Consider the following 14,404-nt stretch of genomic DNA (forward strand, 5'->3'; position numbering starts at 1 on the left):
AGTCTTGTCTGTTGAAAGCAGAGACCCAATTTTCTTTTGTCATGCATTTCTGTGGTGTGTGAAATATATAATAGATGTTTAGTTTCACTTTGCAGATACTTTAATATACTCCCTATGTCGTTATTTTGTGTTGTATTAAAGATAAATGAGTGAGCACTGTAAAAACAATCAGAGAATAACAGTTTAACAGCGTTGGGGTTGTGACGAGTGGCAAATAGGACAGGGCAGGAGAGGATAGGATAGGGATAGTGTGTTACCCGTGTGTGGTCCAAGTGATTATACAGAATTCATGAACCTCATGTGCCACGTCTTTATGTTTTTTATGACACAATTTGTCAAATGATAAACATGTATTATTATTTATCATTTTATTGAAACAGATGTAGACATACATGTTTTTCAATACACTACTATGATATGCTGTATTTTCAGTACATAATTATACGTATCAGCTTCAGTGACATTCTATTTACTTAACTTTGGGCTACTACCAGTGAATTCCAGTAGCATTAGTTGTGATCATGGAATGGTGCTACCCGTGGGTGGACCTCTGTCAGGGCATTCAGGTCGGGATTGGTAACTGATCATGTCTTGTGCGACTGCTTCTGTTAAACTGTAGAAAGGAAGTGTAGATAAGTACAAGTTGACAAGGTTGCAACGCCCAATCATGTCTGGTTGGTTGACATAATTGTCATACTTGTTTGGACAGCTCTCTTTTGTGTGTCACTTCAAATGAAAACAAACTGCTGCCAATGGGTGCCAGTTCAAACAAAAACAAGTAAAAAAAAAAATAAAATAAAAAAAGCCTTGCACAGATACACAATGCACAAAGTTATTGTTTGCTATTCACAATGAAAATACCGGGGAAGCTCTGAAGAGGATTGTCCCAAAAGTCGCACAATTTGGAATTTGACACATTTTTAGAAAGATGACACGCATTTCAAATGTTGCGATTTATGATGTCACATGAGATGACTGCCGTTTATTTTAATTCCAAATGTTTTGCCAGTGAACCTAAGAATAGCTCAACAACAAATCAAACGTCGACCATTATTGGACTCTGCAACATTTGAAACAGTCTTCGTCTGTGTGAGTTTCACCAGCTGTACTCAGACTGTTTCGAGGCTGATTAGGTTCATGTTCGTATAACAAAAGACTGAAAGTGGGACCCTTTTATCCCCACTCCCACAAGGGTTGCAAATGTCCACTTTTCCTCTAAGAGCCACCCCCCCCCCTAGATTTTGAAAGAGCGATTTGAACACAAACAGAAACAAACCTTTGAGGAGGAGTCCGTCGGCATCCATTTTTGAGCAGAACTTACCGGCAGAACAGCATTCTTTAGAGCCTTTCCCATGTGTGATTCACATTTTGATTCTCACACTGCCTCGTAGGTTCTAATATACTTGGAAACTTCGCTATTCCTAGAGTGGACTTTTGTTGAACTGAAAAAAAAAATATAGGCATACACAGGTGCATCTCAATAAATTTGGATATTTCAGTTTTTTGATATTTAAGTGCAAATATAAAAAAAGTGAAAATTATTTTATACAGATTCATTCAACGCTTGGGAAAATACTTTACACAATTCCTGGCTGGAAATATGTACTAAAAATGAAAAGAATTGTTTCTTATAAAATATTTGTTATCTTTGAGAGATGGAGAATTTTGTTTTTCCGTTAATTGTAGGTTATAAAGGTCATATTAATGAATAATATAATCATGATACTGATATACATTTGATAATGATATTCAAATTTATTGAACTGCTCTTGCTTTACTCATGTATTAGTGTGTGAGAAATTATGTATGCACACTTGGTCTCATTCAGTCTCAATTTTATGAAGCGTTTACATTTTAATTAAATGGGTTCCAAAAAAATGATTTGAAAGTGATTACGTTCTGTAATACCAGCCAGTTCTCACTAATTTTAACAAGATGTGTAAAATTTCAAACTTCAGTTATGAAATCAAGTCATGTTAATCTTAACACTGCTTCATGCCGCATTGTTGTTTGCCAGTACATGAAGTGTCCAACATGCAGTTCAGTGTTTTCTCCCAAAATTTATATAGTTTATAATGTGAATATCACCTAATATTGTATGAAAATTAAATTAAGCAGGCGGCTGGTGACATTTAATTCAATTAGTTACCATCTTGGGCTCCACTAGTAGTTGCATGCAGATATCAACAACTTCACAGTTTTACCTCTTAAGTATAAGATGTTCTTCTAGTTGAACGTGATGACATCACAAAATCATCTAATTGAACCACTACAAAGCGAAACTCATCTTTCCACTTGTGGAACAGCACCTGGCAGGTACGGCCCACGCCACGTAAGTCCACGCCCACAGCAGGTATCACTCACAAGTGTTGTTAAGCACTTGCGGCAAGCGTCTCGAGTCAGTCCCTGCACTCCTCCGAGTAAACACACACGCGCGCGCACACACACTCGTCGAGACCGACCTTCAAAATGCCGAGTCGAAACACGCAGGAGTGGATGCGCCTGTCCCTGCGCACGCCGGGCATCTTCATCTTCGGTCTGGTCATGGCGCCATGCGGCTGGGTGCTCAACCTGACCGCCACAGTGGCCCCCAACTGGAGAACCCTGGAGGACGTGCCCAATACTCCGAGCAACCAGTTCATCGAGCAGGGCATCTGGGACATCTGCCGCTCCGTCACCACGTCCACGTCGTCTACGTGCGGCCTGGAGGACAGCACGTACTTCGGAAACGAGATCATCGACGTGGCCCAAGGGCTCATGGTGGCCTCCCTCGTGGTCACCCTAGTGGGCTTGGCTGTGGCCATCCCCGGGATCCGCTGCTGGAGAGAGAGCCCCAACTGGGTGGTGGCCGGCCTAGGGGGATTGTTGATCTTCATCTCGGGGGTGTTCGTTCTCATCCCCATTTCGTGGTACACCCACATTTTTGAAGACATCAGCACGGAGACGCAGAGTGATAACGTGCGCGTGGGCTACTGCATCGTGCTGGGATTCATCGGCGGCATATTCGAGATTCTGGGCGGCTTCGTCATGTTCATCGGCATCTGTCGCTGCTGTGGCGGGAAGAACCGTGGCGAAACGCGAGTGCGGGAGACGGGGCGCACCCGCTTCAGCGCGCGCCCGGAGTCGCTGCCTAGACGCGTGGACGTGCCGTCCCTGAGGCGGGACCGGAGCCCCGCGCCCAGCAGCGTGCCCTACATCCGGGACTCCATGGACGACGACGTCTCCTTCCCGCGGGCCAAGAGCGCAGGGCCCCGCTCCATCGACACCTCGTTCAGCGGGAGGCCCTACGACGCGGACTTGTGAGGGGGCCTCAAGGACTTGAAACCGTACTTGTACTTCGACATATGTACAGTGTGTGAATACTTTTGCCACCATTGGAGAAATCTCATGACACACCATTGAACATAAACGTCACAAAAAGTATGGATACAGATATGATGATCAATTTGATTGCAAATTAAGTCACACAAAGCTACAATTTAGTTTTATTTGTCACAACGTGGCTGCAAACTTACATCGAGTGGGGGAGCGTTCAGTTGTTTTGTCACTGTTTGTTGCTGGCGTTGATAGATCAACAAAGATAAATTATTCATTATCCCTCTATGATAATCTCTCACAGAACACTGGTTTGGAATCACTGATTGAATGGCAATCGCCTCATGACACCGTTGTGCAATATTTGGAGATGTTGGAAGAAGTCTATGAAAAAAAAAAGAAGTAACTTCCAACCCTTTTTCACATCACCATTGTACAGTAGACTGAGACTGCCTTGTTTTATTTTTGCAAGTTAATTGAAGGTGAAAGTGGCTCAGAGAGATCAAATACTATAAATGAATATCATTGAACCCAAAGTTGGAGTATTATATAATGTTGTGCCATGCAGTGAAGGAGTAATTTCTAATTGCTGTGTATTGTATTTTTTTTTACGGGTTTGTGGAGCTATTTGTGCCTAAAAGCAGTGCAATCAAACTTTTTTTTGGAAGGGGAAATCAAGGTTTTTGTGAAGAAAATATTTTTCTCTTTTACATTTTAATGTGTACATACTCATCAATTTTTCCTCTCAATTTACTAACTAGAAAAATGAACAAGCCTCTCTGTTTTCATGTAAATATTTCTACATGCACTTTACATTGATGACGCGGACTGATGTGATCAATGTTTTCACTCTTGTACAGCCGCTTCATTAAACTGTACACCGTGTCTACCGGCAAATGGTTTCCTCTCTGACTTTTTCCTCAACATTTCTCACCTTGTGTGAAGTAAAAGAGCGAACCGAGCTGCCGTCGCGACTCATCATTGTCGTTTTGACTTTAAAGATAAGACCAAGAGTTGAGTCATCTTAGTTCAAGAAATGTTTGTGCACGTCACTCCAATTTACGGAGCAGACAATTCAAAGACAAACTCCAGCTTCTCTTCATTGACATTTAGCAGTGCAGGCCACCCTGTTGGTTCACTTGTAAGCGGCTAAGTATACAGACAATGTCACCTGACCGGTCTGGATGGCTTCCTTGCCTGTGCAGCCCGTCTGGCAACATTGGCTCGTCTGTTTAAACTGCGTTCACATATCAAACAAGGACACACCGTGGGGAACAATCGTCTCTGTGTCGTTCCTCTGAGTTCTGTGTAGACTTACACAGTTTCACGTGTGATATGAGTGAAGATATTTCAGCACCTTATGTCAAAGCATGGTTATACTTTGCTTGGTTTAAGTGACAGAATTGAGAATTTTCTTTTGGCCTCAAGTAGCGCAGTTCCACTAAGAATGAAGAACTACAGCACACTTAAAGACCCTATAAAGCGTGTTGGAGTTGTGCAGACTGAATATGTTTGATGTGAATGTGAGTGTAAGTCATGAAAATACTATGTTCACACATTTAAACTAAGTAATGTAAATTTAGCATCTGAGAATAATATAATAAATCAGTAAAGCCCATGACTACAATCCCAGTCATTCCTATGAACAGTACTTCTAGTTTTCATTTGTTTAAACAATGTTTAACATTCAGTAAATATGAACCTGTTAAATTAAATAATTGACATTCTGTCCTGTAAGTGTTTAAAATAATGCCAGTAATCATAATACAATCCTTCAAGCGAAAAACTAAATGTTTGTAAATTTGATGCACCATAGAAAACGGTGTGATCAAAACTGCCCAATTCAAATTATTTAAACGATTAAAAAAATATCACCACATATATAGAACGCGGCTTCATAATACTACGCTGGGTGTTAAGATTGTCCACACCCCACAAGCCATTCTTTTTCCTCTTCCTGGTCCTTCCGCCTTTCTCACACTGACATGCATGCACTCATGGCTGACAACAAGGCGCTCTACGGTAGACACGCCAGCTTGAACCCTGGTCCGTGTTTAAAAAAAAAATAGCTGAATAAAAATCCTCATTTCTTGCTCCTCTGCTTTTTTTTTTTGCAGGATGTGTGCATTGATGGCCGACAACGAGGCACTCTAATGACCTGTCAGCGGACTAGCCAATGGGAAGATGCATTTTTGATTGTGGGTAGCAAGCTAACTAAACATAGCAATTAAACAGGATAACCGCTTATGAGATGAGGTGCTTTCATCGGGGACGATGGGTGTCTCATTCATAAGCTTAAGTGCATCATTGGACGCGAAGAGAAAAGTGAGTGGGCGCCCCTGTAAAGACAGACATTTTCATGATATGAGGCAGCACTTCAACAACCAACCCGCTCAATTATTCGCCAGTTAGGCTGGATTTACAATGGATGGTTCAAATGACATTTCAGTTTTTGTTGCTCTCAGGTGAAAGTTATTTAGAGACATGAGATCAACCCCATAAATCCAAGACATTTCCTGCTACACCCATTGCGATCAAACAGCCAAGTGGTTTAAAAAGCAGCACTTGGACATTTTGCATAATCAGGCCGAGTGCATCACATTGACGCCAAGCCAGGACAAATTGCAATGCTGGGTTGCCACAAGACTGGGTTATTTTTGCCATAAACGTTTTGATGATCGTCTTTCAACCTTTGTATCGAGAGTCTGTAATAACCACACAATAAACTATCAGTCTCCTTTATCAAAACTTAATAATGGTTTGCAATTACTTTTGCAGTTTGCATCTTTGGTATGCAGAATAAGGTAAGAGTAAGAAAAGACATCATAGCTCCGATTCATGATCTTTATAAAAAGGTGCAAGTCATAGATGGGATGTTTTTGTCACATTGAAATAACCACACATTTCATGAGACTTTCAATTTTTAGCCTAATAGGAGTCTGAAATATACCGTAGTTATAGAAACATTGACATCCATATATTTATTTCTGAGCACTTTTTTTGCAGTGAAAGACTTTTAAAATCTGCTACGCAATTTCACGTTTGTACCGATGAACTGCTTACACGAGCTGCACCCTTGGTGATATGTGACTTCTATTCATTTTCTCACACTTGTTTACAATCGTGTCGCGGGCGGGTCTACACCTTCTTCTCCAAAGATGGCGTACCTATCTGCCGTTAGTTACAAAAAGCATATACAATATTGAATCATCATGAAAAAAAGAGTTTCCTAATTCGAAGTAAATCAGCAAGGAGCAAATGAGAGCGCAAAGCCAAAGATCCATGACGTGATATCTCCTCTGTGGGATTTCCACAACTCACAAAAGCTCATTTACAGAAGTGACGCAAGAACATGACAAGGTTTAAAACTGCATTTGTACTTATACTACTGAGTCATCATGACAAGGCCTTCTTAACATTTGAACTGTAAATTGATCAATCCTGCAATTAAGAAAGAAATGATTGAATCTTTGTGTGGATTCTGGTAAAAGGTGCGAATCCAGAATTATTGAACCACTGCGTATAGTAAGACTGGCAGAAATCAGCAGCTGTTGTTTCAAACGGGTTGAGCCGTTTACTTAATCTGCCTGTGAGCCGCTGCATTGACGAATTAAAGTAATTAAAGTTATCGCTCATTTTCGTTCTTCTAAACAGGCGTGTAAAGAAAATGACACACCTGGCAACTAATTGCGGCACTGCCTCTATTAGAGCCATGATTACCAAATAATGTGCCGTGAAACATTGATGCGGTGTGGAAAATCAAGAGGCGTGACTTGGAAAATTATCCAGTCAATTAAATGCTCAGAAAAAAAACTTGTTTTCATCAGTCTAAGCCAGTGACTTATTCTGATTAGCAGAACAGTTAAAAATGTTCTACCACTAGATGGCAGGAAGTACATATTCACTTTTTGTGATATTAACGGTACAAGCCGATATTTTCTTATGTATATGTGCCTTGGGTCAAAGGTCAAGGAAACCCTATTAGAGAGACAACACACCATATTCCATTTTATACTTGGTTTACGTCGGACAAGATTATATTGGTGCCAAAGGAAGTCTATATATTTAAAAAAAAAAAAAAAAAAAAGAAAAAAAAATTGAATCAGAAAATCAGTCAGAGAAAATACAGCATATACAAAATATGACACATCTGAATTGGGTCAAAGTTTTATTAGTTGTAATCTAAACATTAACATTGAAAAGGATGGAAATAAATACCTTAGTTCATGGAATCTATTTTTTTTCCCAGAGAGGAATTATCTCTGGTGCATCATTTGAAACATTTTACCGCCTTTTGCCAAACATGACCAAAATTCATAAAAAGCAATTGCTATTAAAAAAAAAAGAAAGGCACTCGCATGGGATGTTGCAGCTGTACACTGAATAGTTGAAACCATCTGTGACACTACACACTGAACATTCAAACCGTAAACAAGGAAACTTTGCATGAAGCCATCATTTGTCTGGCGCTCAATTGTGGTTTATTTACCATGCTTGAAGTACCAGTTTGGCTGAAAAAAAAACATGACTTACATATTTTTCTTAATCATGTCTGGAGGCTAGTAGGTAACCGTATTACTTCAGTAAATATATGGGGGAGACAAAACAAAAAAAACAAAACGAAAAAAAACAGCAAAACGGACGGTAATTCGTCAGGTTGGCCTGTGCCTTGATAAAAAAAAAAAAAAGTGCGTTAAGAAATAAAACGGTGGTATTCTACTGAAACCTTCCCAAACTATCACAGCGTTTATAGTTCATAATAAATAGTTTTCAATGTAAAAAACTGCAAGGGAACATCTTTCCATCTGTGAAAAGCAGAAAAGTAAATTAGTGGGTGGGAACAAAAACACTCCCTGCCGCGAGGGTTTGGGCTGCACAACTTGTTGGTTGGCAAACAGCTGACAATAATAAAGGTTTAAACTGTTCAATGACTGTGGCAGAAAATGGAATGACAGCTAATTGGAAAGTTGCTGTTGGCCACTAATGGAGGAGAACCGTGACTGGTTGTGTGAAGACATCTACGAAATAAAGAGAAACATTTGCAAACGGATAAGCTAACATCCTTATGATTTCTTCTTTAATTAAGGTCAGTTTTCATAAGACGACAGACATTGTTAGGTTAGGAAATCAAAACTTCTTTTGTTTCGGATTCCTTTTATTCTTTTATTCACGTTTAAAGCAAACCTGCAGAGAGCCACGTGACCTCAGCACGCAAGAGCAGGGGTGGGCAAACCTTGACATAGGGGCCGGACCGGGAGCAGCTGGATGGAGTGTTTTGGTAACCTCACCTCATCGGAGAAAAAAAAAAACCATTTAATTTTAAATGAAAGTGAACAAAAGCATTCCAACAATATTTATGTCTTTGAAAAACCACAGTATTTAGAAAATAAAACATGAACAAGGTTTATTCATTTAATTTTTTTAACGTTCGGCGGGCCAGATTGAAACGTTTAATGGGCGGCATGTGGCCCACGGGCCGTAGTTTGCCCACACCTGATCAAGAGAAACCTCTGCTTGGTTATATTTTGCACATAAGCTGTTTACAATTAAAAATAGGTGTGTTTAGACAGTAATATTTTAACGGATTCTTATTTATTTACTTTTTTAGTGCACTTCAAGCCCAACAGCAAACTTATCGACATGATTCTACCTGCAGTGGGAATTTCCCTTGGCAATAAAATTCTGCGATTTTTATTTAAGGTATCCATCACGGTATTGGAATCATTTTAAAATACCGTTTTAGCATCAGGAGTCTTTCCATTTATCCTTATATATAATATAAGCATATTCAATCTATCTATCTATCTATCTACATACACTTTTTTCCCTCATCGTGTTGCTTCCCTTACAATTTAAAAAAAAGTACCACATTTAACTAGACATCTTAATTGTCACAATGGTTTGATTAAATCTATTATAAAAACATGACATTTGAGCACCGACACTTTCAAACTCAAACATGCATTACATAGATACAGCATGGTTCACTTTCAGCACAGTTTGAAGGAACAAACACTCTGGCAGTGTCGTGTCATCAAAAATGTCAGAAATAGATAGACGTCCAAATTCACCACAGTAAAGCTTACTTCAGCTTTTGGGTGGATGGGTCAGACTTTAAAGGAGAAAAGGTCCACGCTGGTCCATCTCTTTCATCGCTTGATTAAATGAGCCGGGAGGTTGCAGAAGACAATTGTCGGAAGAGGGTTCGCTTGAACTTAAATGAACAGGAAGGAAAACGTTTATTTATTTATTTATTTTTTTTTTTTAGGAAGGTCATGGGTTCATTAAAAAGTGAAAAAAGAAGTCAAATCTGTCACGTTTTTATACAAAAAAAACCCCACTCAAAACGATTAAAGAAAAATGTGGAATTAATCTTCAACTTCCTAAGTCCATTGCCCCAGAAATGTGACTAGCAGTATATTTTCTGTAAAAACTCAATTTGGTGGTTCTCACGAGGAAGGTAGTTTACTTTAACAAGACCTCAACAGGGTGCCAGATGTAAGAGATTGTGGTTAGGACAGAAAAAGCAGACAGTAGTGTGCATGTGAAATGCTGAAATATTTTATGAGCCATTTTGATTGCATACCTCTAGTGTTAATGTGATGGACCCGCTTCACAAAGAACTCGTTTCGCCGGGCTTTGCTGCAAGTACCTGGTTATAAAAGAGAGCATAAGGAAATACTGTAAAGGACACTTGTTAATAATTAAAAATTTTTTTTTTAACATTCCCTGTTTTAGATAGGGTTTAGATTATTTGCATTGACAAAAAAAAAAAAATTAAACTCAGGATATTCAAGACTACAAGAGCTTTCATGGACTGCGTTTTCAAATGTTCATAAGATAAAAGCAGCGATCATGTCAAGCTTGATTGTATTTGCGCTAACACTGGCTGTAATTTGGAATTGTTCATAATTGCCTCCACCTTAACTAAGGTGCCAGTTTCAGGTGAAGGAAAAACAGCACCAAAGCATGATGTTTCCACCGTCATGCATAACTGTAGGTGTGCTTTTCTTTTTGTCATGAGTAGTGTTATTTGCGCCAACAACATTTGGAATTATGGCCAAAAAGTTCAACCATTGCTTCATCGGACCATATTACATTTTCCTCCACAGCAATTTCACATATGTTTTCACAAAATTTGGAAATCTACTGAGTCAATAGCAGTACCTCCTCCCATTTCTTTGCTTCTGCCGCAACTTGGCAAAGATGTAAGCCAGGACCAACAAAGCGATGATGACGGCCGCCACACTCAAGGTCAGCTGGAGGCTCAGTGAGCCGTTAAACGTTTTCTCACAGGATTCGCCCCGGTAGCCCAGGTCACACTTGCACGCGACGCCAGAGCCGCCACCAGGGGGGATCACACAATAACCCCGTCCGTGGCATTGGCTCTCTCTGCACGTGGGAAGGTTGTAGTCGATGCCTCTCTGTTGGGGTTGGGATGGAGTGCTTGCCATTGTAGTCTGGTAAGTGGAGGTCAGGGAGGAGGAATGTGATCTTAAAGGAGAAAGGAATGATAAGAGGGTGGTGGGGATTGAGAGAGTATTGATGGACATGACAGGGAAAAAAAAAAGATCCCATTCCTCGCGCTCATAAGAACTCTTACTTCATTAACTGACAAACTATATGCATTTCTTTGACTCTTAAAAACCTTAAAAGTCCGAGTCTCTTAGTCTTTCGTGACATGCTTTTGCATGCCAGTTAAGTGAAAATGTCTAATCATATGACACCACAGAGAAGAGTGAAGAAATTTTCTCCCGTATCGATCTTAAATCTTTCTCTGAATGACGTGCGCGTACTCGCAGCCAACGACGAGGCACTCGAAAACAGCCCATATGCTGGCGATTTGAGTCGGACTTCAAAAAAGTTAAACTTACCCCTCCTGGTTGTTCCGGCTTCCTCAAGCGTCCATTAACAAGTTATTCGTATTTTCACGGTGAAGGCATTGCATATTGTGCAATTGCCGAGGCGAGAAATTGGGCCAACATCAATTTCACTTCTGAGCTTTCCTATAAAGACTTTCATTTGGCCTTATCACATTTTGCCACTTTGTCTGTGTACATGCACACCGACAAACATCTGGTCCATATCTGTGGGAGTATCTTGCTGACTAGCATGTCAATGAAAATACCTATTGAGAAAACAATCTAACGATTCAGCTTGGGGTATACTCATGTTGCGCAATGTATGCCAGGTGTGTCATGTCCCCAAGAAACTGCTGTTAAGTCTGTGCATCTTCCAGGTGATGCATCTGACATGACGTTACCAAGAGAGACAAATATCCTGTGTGGTTTTCAGTTCATTATACCACCAGAAGATTTCATCCACGAGCGCCGTAAAGGGGTATCATATAGGAACCAACTACGGCAGGACCTTGTCGACTTGTTTAGAATTTAATGAAGACTGCTTTTTTTCTGTACTTGTCCATTTCAAAATTGCAAACTCAGAAAATTGGAAAAGCTACAATAGAACAAAACACACCAAAACCCCCCATTAAACAGACTTATCTCAGTCAAAGCGTTTTAAGATGACTACTACACTTCTGAGCCTCAGGTTGATCTAAAAAAAAAAAAAAAGACAAACCTTCAATTCGTTCAAATGCAAAGAATGTCAACACGTCTCGTCCCCAAAAAGTAGAACGGTAAACTTGATTTTCTTGTAGTTTGGCCAGGCGTCCGCGTCCGTGCGGGATTCAAACGTAATATCGAATTCCGCTTTCACTGAGGGAACCTACAACAAAAGAGGAAAGGGGAGGAAAGCAGAGACCTGTGAATACCTGTTGCCTTTACTTCTTTAACGCACGTGCCCCACCCTCTAGTCTAGATCATCATTACAAGTGAGTCACGCAGACGTTTCGTCATACCTGCCATCCGTGAAGCAACTTCCCAAGGAATTTGGGTTTCATTCACATAATTAACAAATATGTGAAATTTTCCGGGCATGGGAGCCACCGTTTGAGGGAAGGACAAAAAAAAAAAAAAGAACAACAAAAAAAGGGAATAATAAATACATAAAAAAAATATTTGGCTGAAGAACTACAAGTATTTTGTACAGTTAAATATTTGCTTCCGCACAACACACACACACACACCCCTTTGGGCTGTAATAGAAGATGAGAGAAAGGGGGTGGCGCTAGAGGGGGAAGTGGCAAGTTGGAACAAGACTTGCATTCAATGACCTCACATTTGTGGATGGTAGAGTCCTTATAGTCCTGTCGAAAAAAGAAAGCACATTTTACTTTAAAGCCATTGCATGTACCTCTTATAGGAATTCATTAAATCACTCCATTCACTCAGTCAAGTCAAGTCAAGTCAATTTTATTTGTATAGCCCTTAATCACAGACAGTCTCAAAGGGCTTTACATAGCCAAAATGGGCTGCAGCCATTAGAGAGTAGAACACTAAATTTCCTGCTTCAAAGCAAAGTTAAAACAAGGGTGCAAAATGGTGCAGACACTGCTCATATGAACTGGCAAAAAGAAAAAAAAAAAAGAAAATAATTTAAAAAAAAAAAAAAAAGGTAAATGCTAATGATAACTGATGATTTTATTTTCCCCTTAGATTAGATGAAGAATTTTCCAACTCCAGTAAATAATTTTTCAGCATTATTCACCATTAATAGTTCTTGGCTCAAGTAGAAACATGAAGTCTACTTAAGTACATTAAAGTACCACTGAAAAATTACAAGACCTGACATAATGAACAAAACTGGATGTTACCTAAAAAATACTGCAGTATGCCGATACAAAATATCACGACCCAGTGTAAATTCTCCCCACCAAACTCGACTCCTTTAGAACTGTATAGGCAGAAGGTTGCATCCAAACACACACTGACAAAACAACTACTTTGATCAGTGGACAAACTTACCTTCACCTTAACATATGTTCCTTGGCAGAGGTACACAATTCCCAGGCTTCAGCCTGCTGCCGTCGGTCCCCTTCAGCGAGGGCGCGGCCCAGCTACGAGAGCCTTTGAGAGCAAGTCAACCAGATGTGGAAGATTAGTTTGAATTCCAGCCCACAATAGTAAAAAGTCACCTTCCGGGACTGTGGCAGTGGGGGGCCCAGCATATGTGAGTGTGTGAAAATTGACCCTTAGCTGCAGAATGTGACACGGGAACGGCATCGAAAGCATTCACACTGCCGCATTGTCAACAATGTGGTTTCAATCTGGATTTACCGTTATGAACCAATACAAGATGAAACGGATGGACAAAGAATATATATGTATTAAAAGATAAAGATAACTTAATACTTAAAAAGACCAATAAATATTAGATCACATCATTTTCCAAGCTGAAATTTTTCAACTGCCGTCAACCAGACAAGGTCTAAACCGCATGAATCAGTACAGTATTTACAGTGCTGACATTAACATGTCTAGGCAGGTGCATTCCATGGGTTTTATTTTCAAGCTCGCACGGTACAAGTGTCCTTGCGTCAACTCTTTTCCGAGGCAATGTTCATCAATCAGTCCGTTTTCAATCGGGCTAGTTCTCATCAGGGTCATGGTTGAGCTAGAGAATATCAAAGATGACTTTGGGCATTTGAAGTATAACAGTATGGTCATTCTTGCTGTAACCATGGGATCATTACGGTCGTTGTGCCCATTATTCATTCGTCTCTCAAACCTGCTATCCTGTTCTCTCTCGCATCTATCATCCGTCCCTCTACTCTTTTTGCCATCTTAAACTGATTGGTCGAGGGCGACGGTCACCCCTCAAAGCCTGGGATCCGTTTTAGGCATCAACTATAAGAGTTATGCCTTCCTGACAAGCTGGTATTAAGTTTAACACCTACCTCTTCTACACACATTACAATTAAGTACCCACAACGCATATAGTCAGGTCCTGGTGGGCAAAAGAAAAAATGAAAATACAAAAAGTTATACCCGTTTTGAAGTGTTTTCTTAATACTTTTCAAAAGTGAGTGCACGTTCTCTCCCCAATCTGTTTAGGAGCCGTACACCACTGCGCATAGAAACAATGGTAAATACTAAACTGAACTTCCAAAATCCTTTCACCAAATACTCTGTGGCTTCAAATGTTTACCTACTGTGTGTGCACTTGCAACCAGAACTAATCTTCCCTG

At 40.1% G+C, this 14,404-nt stretch overlaps 1 protein-coding gene across 1 annotated transcript; it reads left to right on the forward strand.

Annotated features, from left to right (window-relative positions):
* The first annotated feature begins 2,357 nt into the window (after positions 1-2,357).
* Positions 2,358-4,212, forward strand: cldn23.1 (claudin 23.1). Its single transcript, XM_088282258.1, has one exon. It carries the CDS (start codon positions 2,470-2,472, stop codon positions 3,301-3,303), a length of 834 nt encoding a protein of 277 aa, XP_088138384.1. The 5' UTR covers positions 2,358-2,469; the 3' UTR covers positions 3,304-4,212.
* Positions 4,213-14,404: the final 10,192 nt, after the last annotated feature.

This window comes from Idiotropiscis lumnitzeri, chromosome 18 (assembly GCF_059441095.1).
Source record: "Idiotropiscis lumnitzeri isolate Australia: NSW breed Sydney's pygmy pipehorse chromosome 18, RoL_Ilum_1.0, whole genome shotgun sequence".
Classification (NCBI taxonomy): domain Eukaryota; kingdom Metazoa; phylum Chordata; class Actinopteri; order Syngnathiformes; family Syngnathidae; genus Idiotropiscis; species Idiotropiscis lumnitzeri.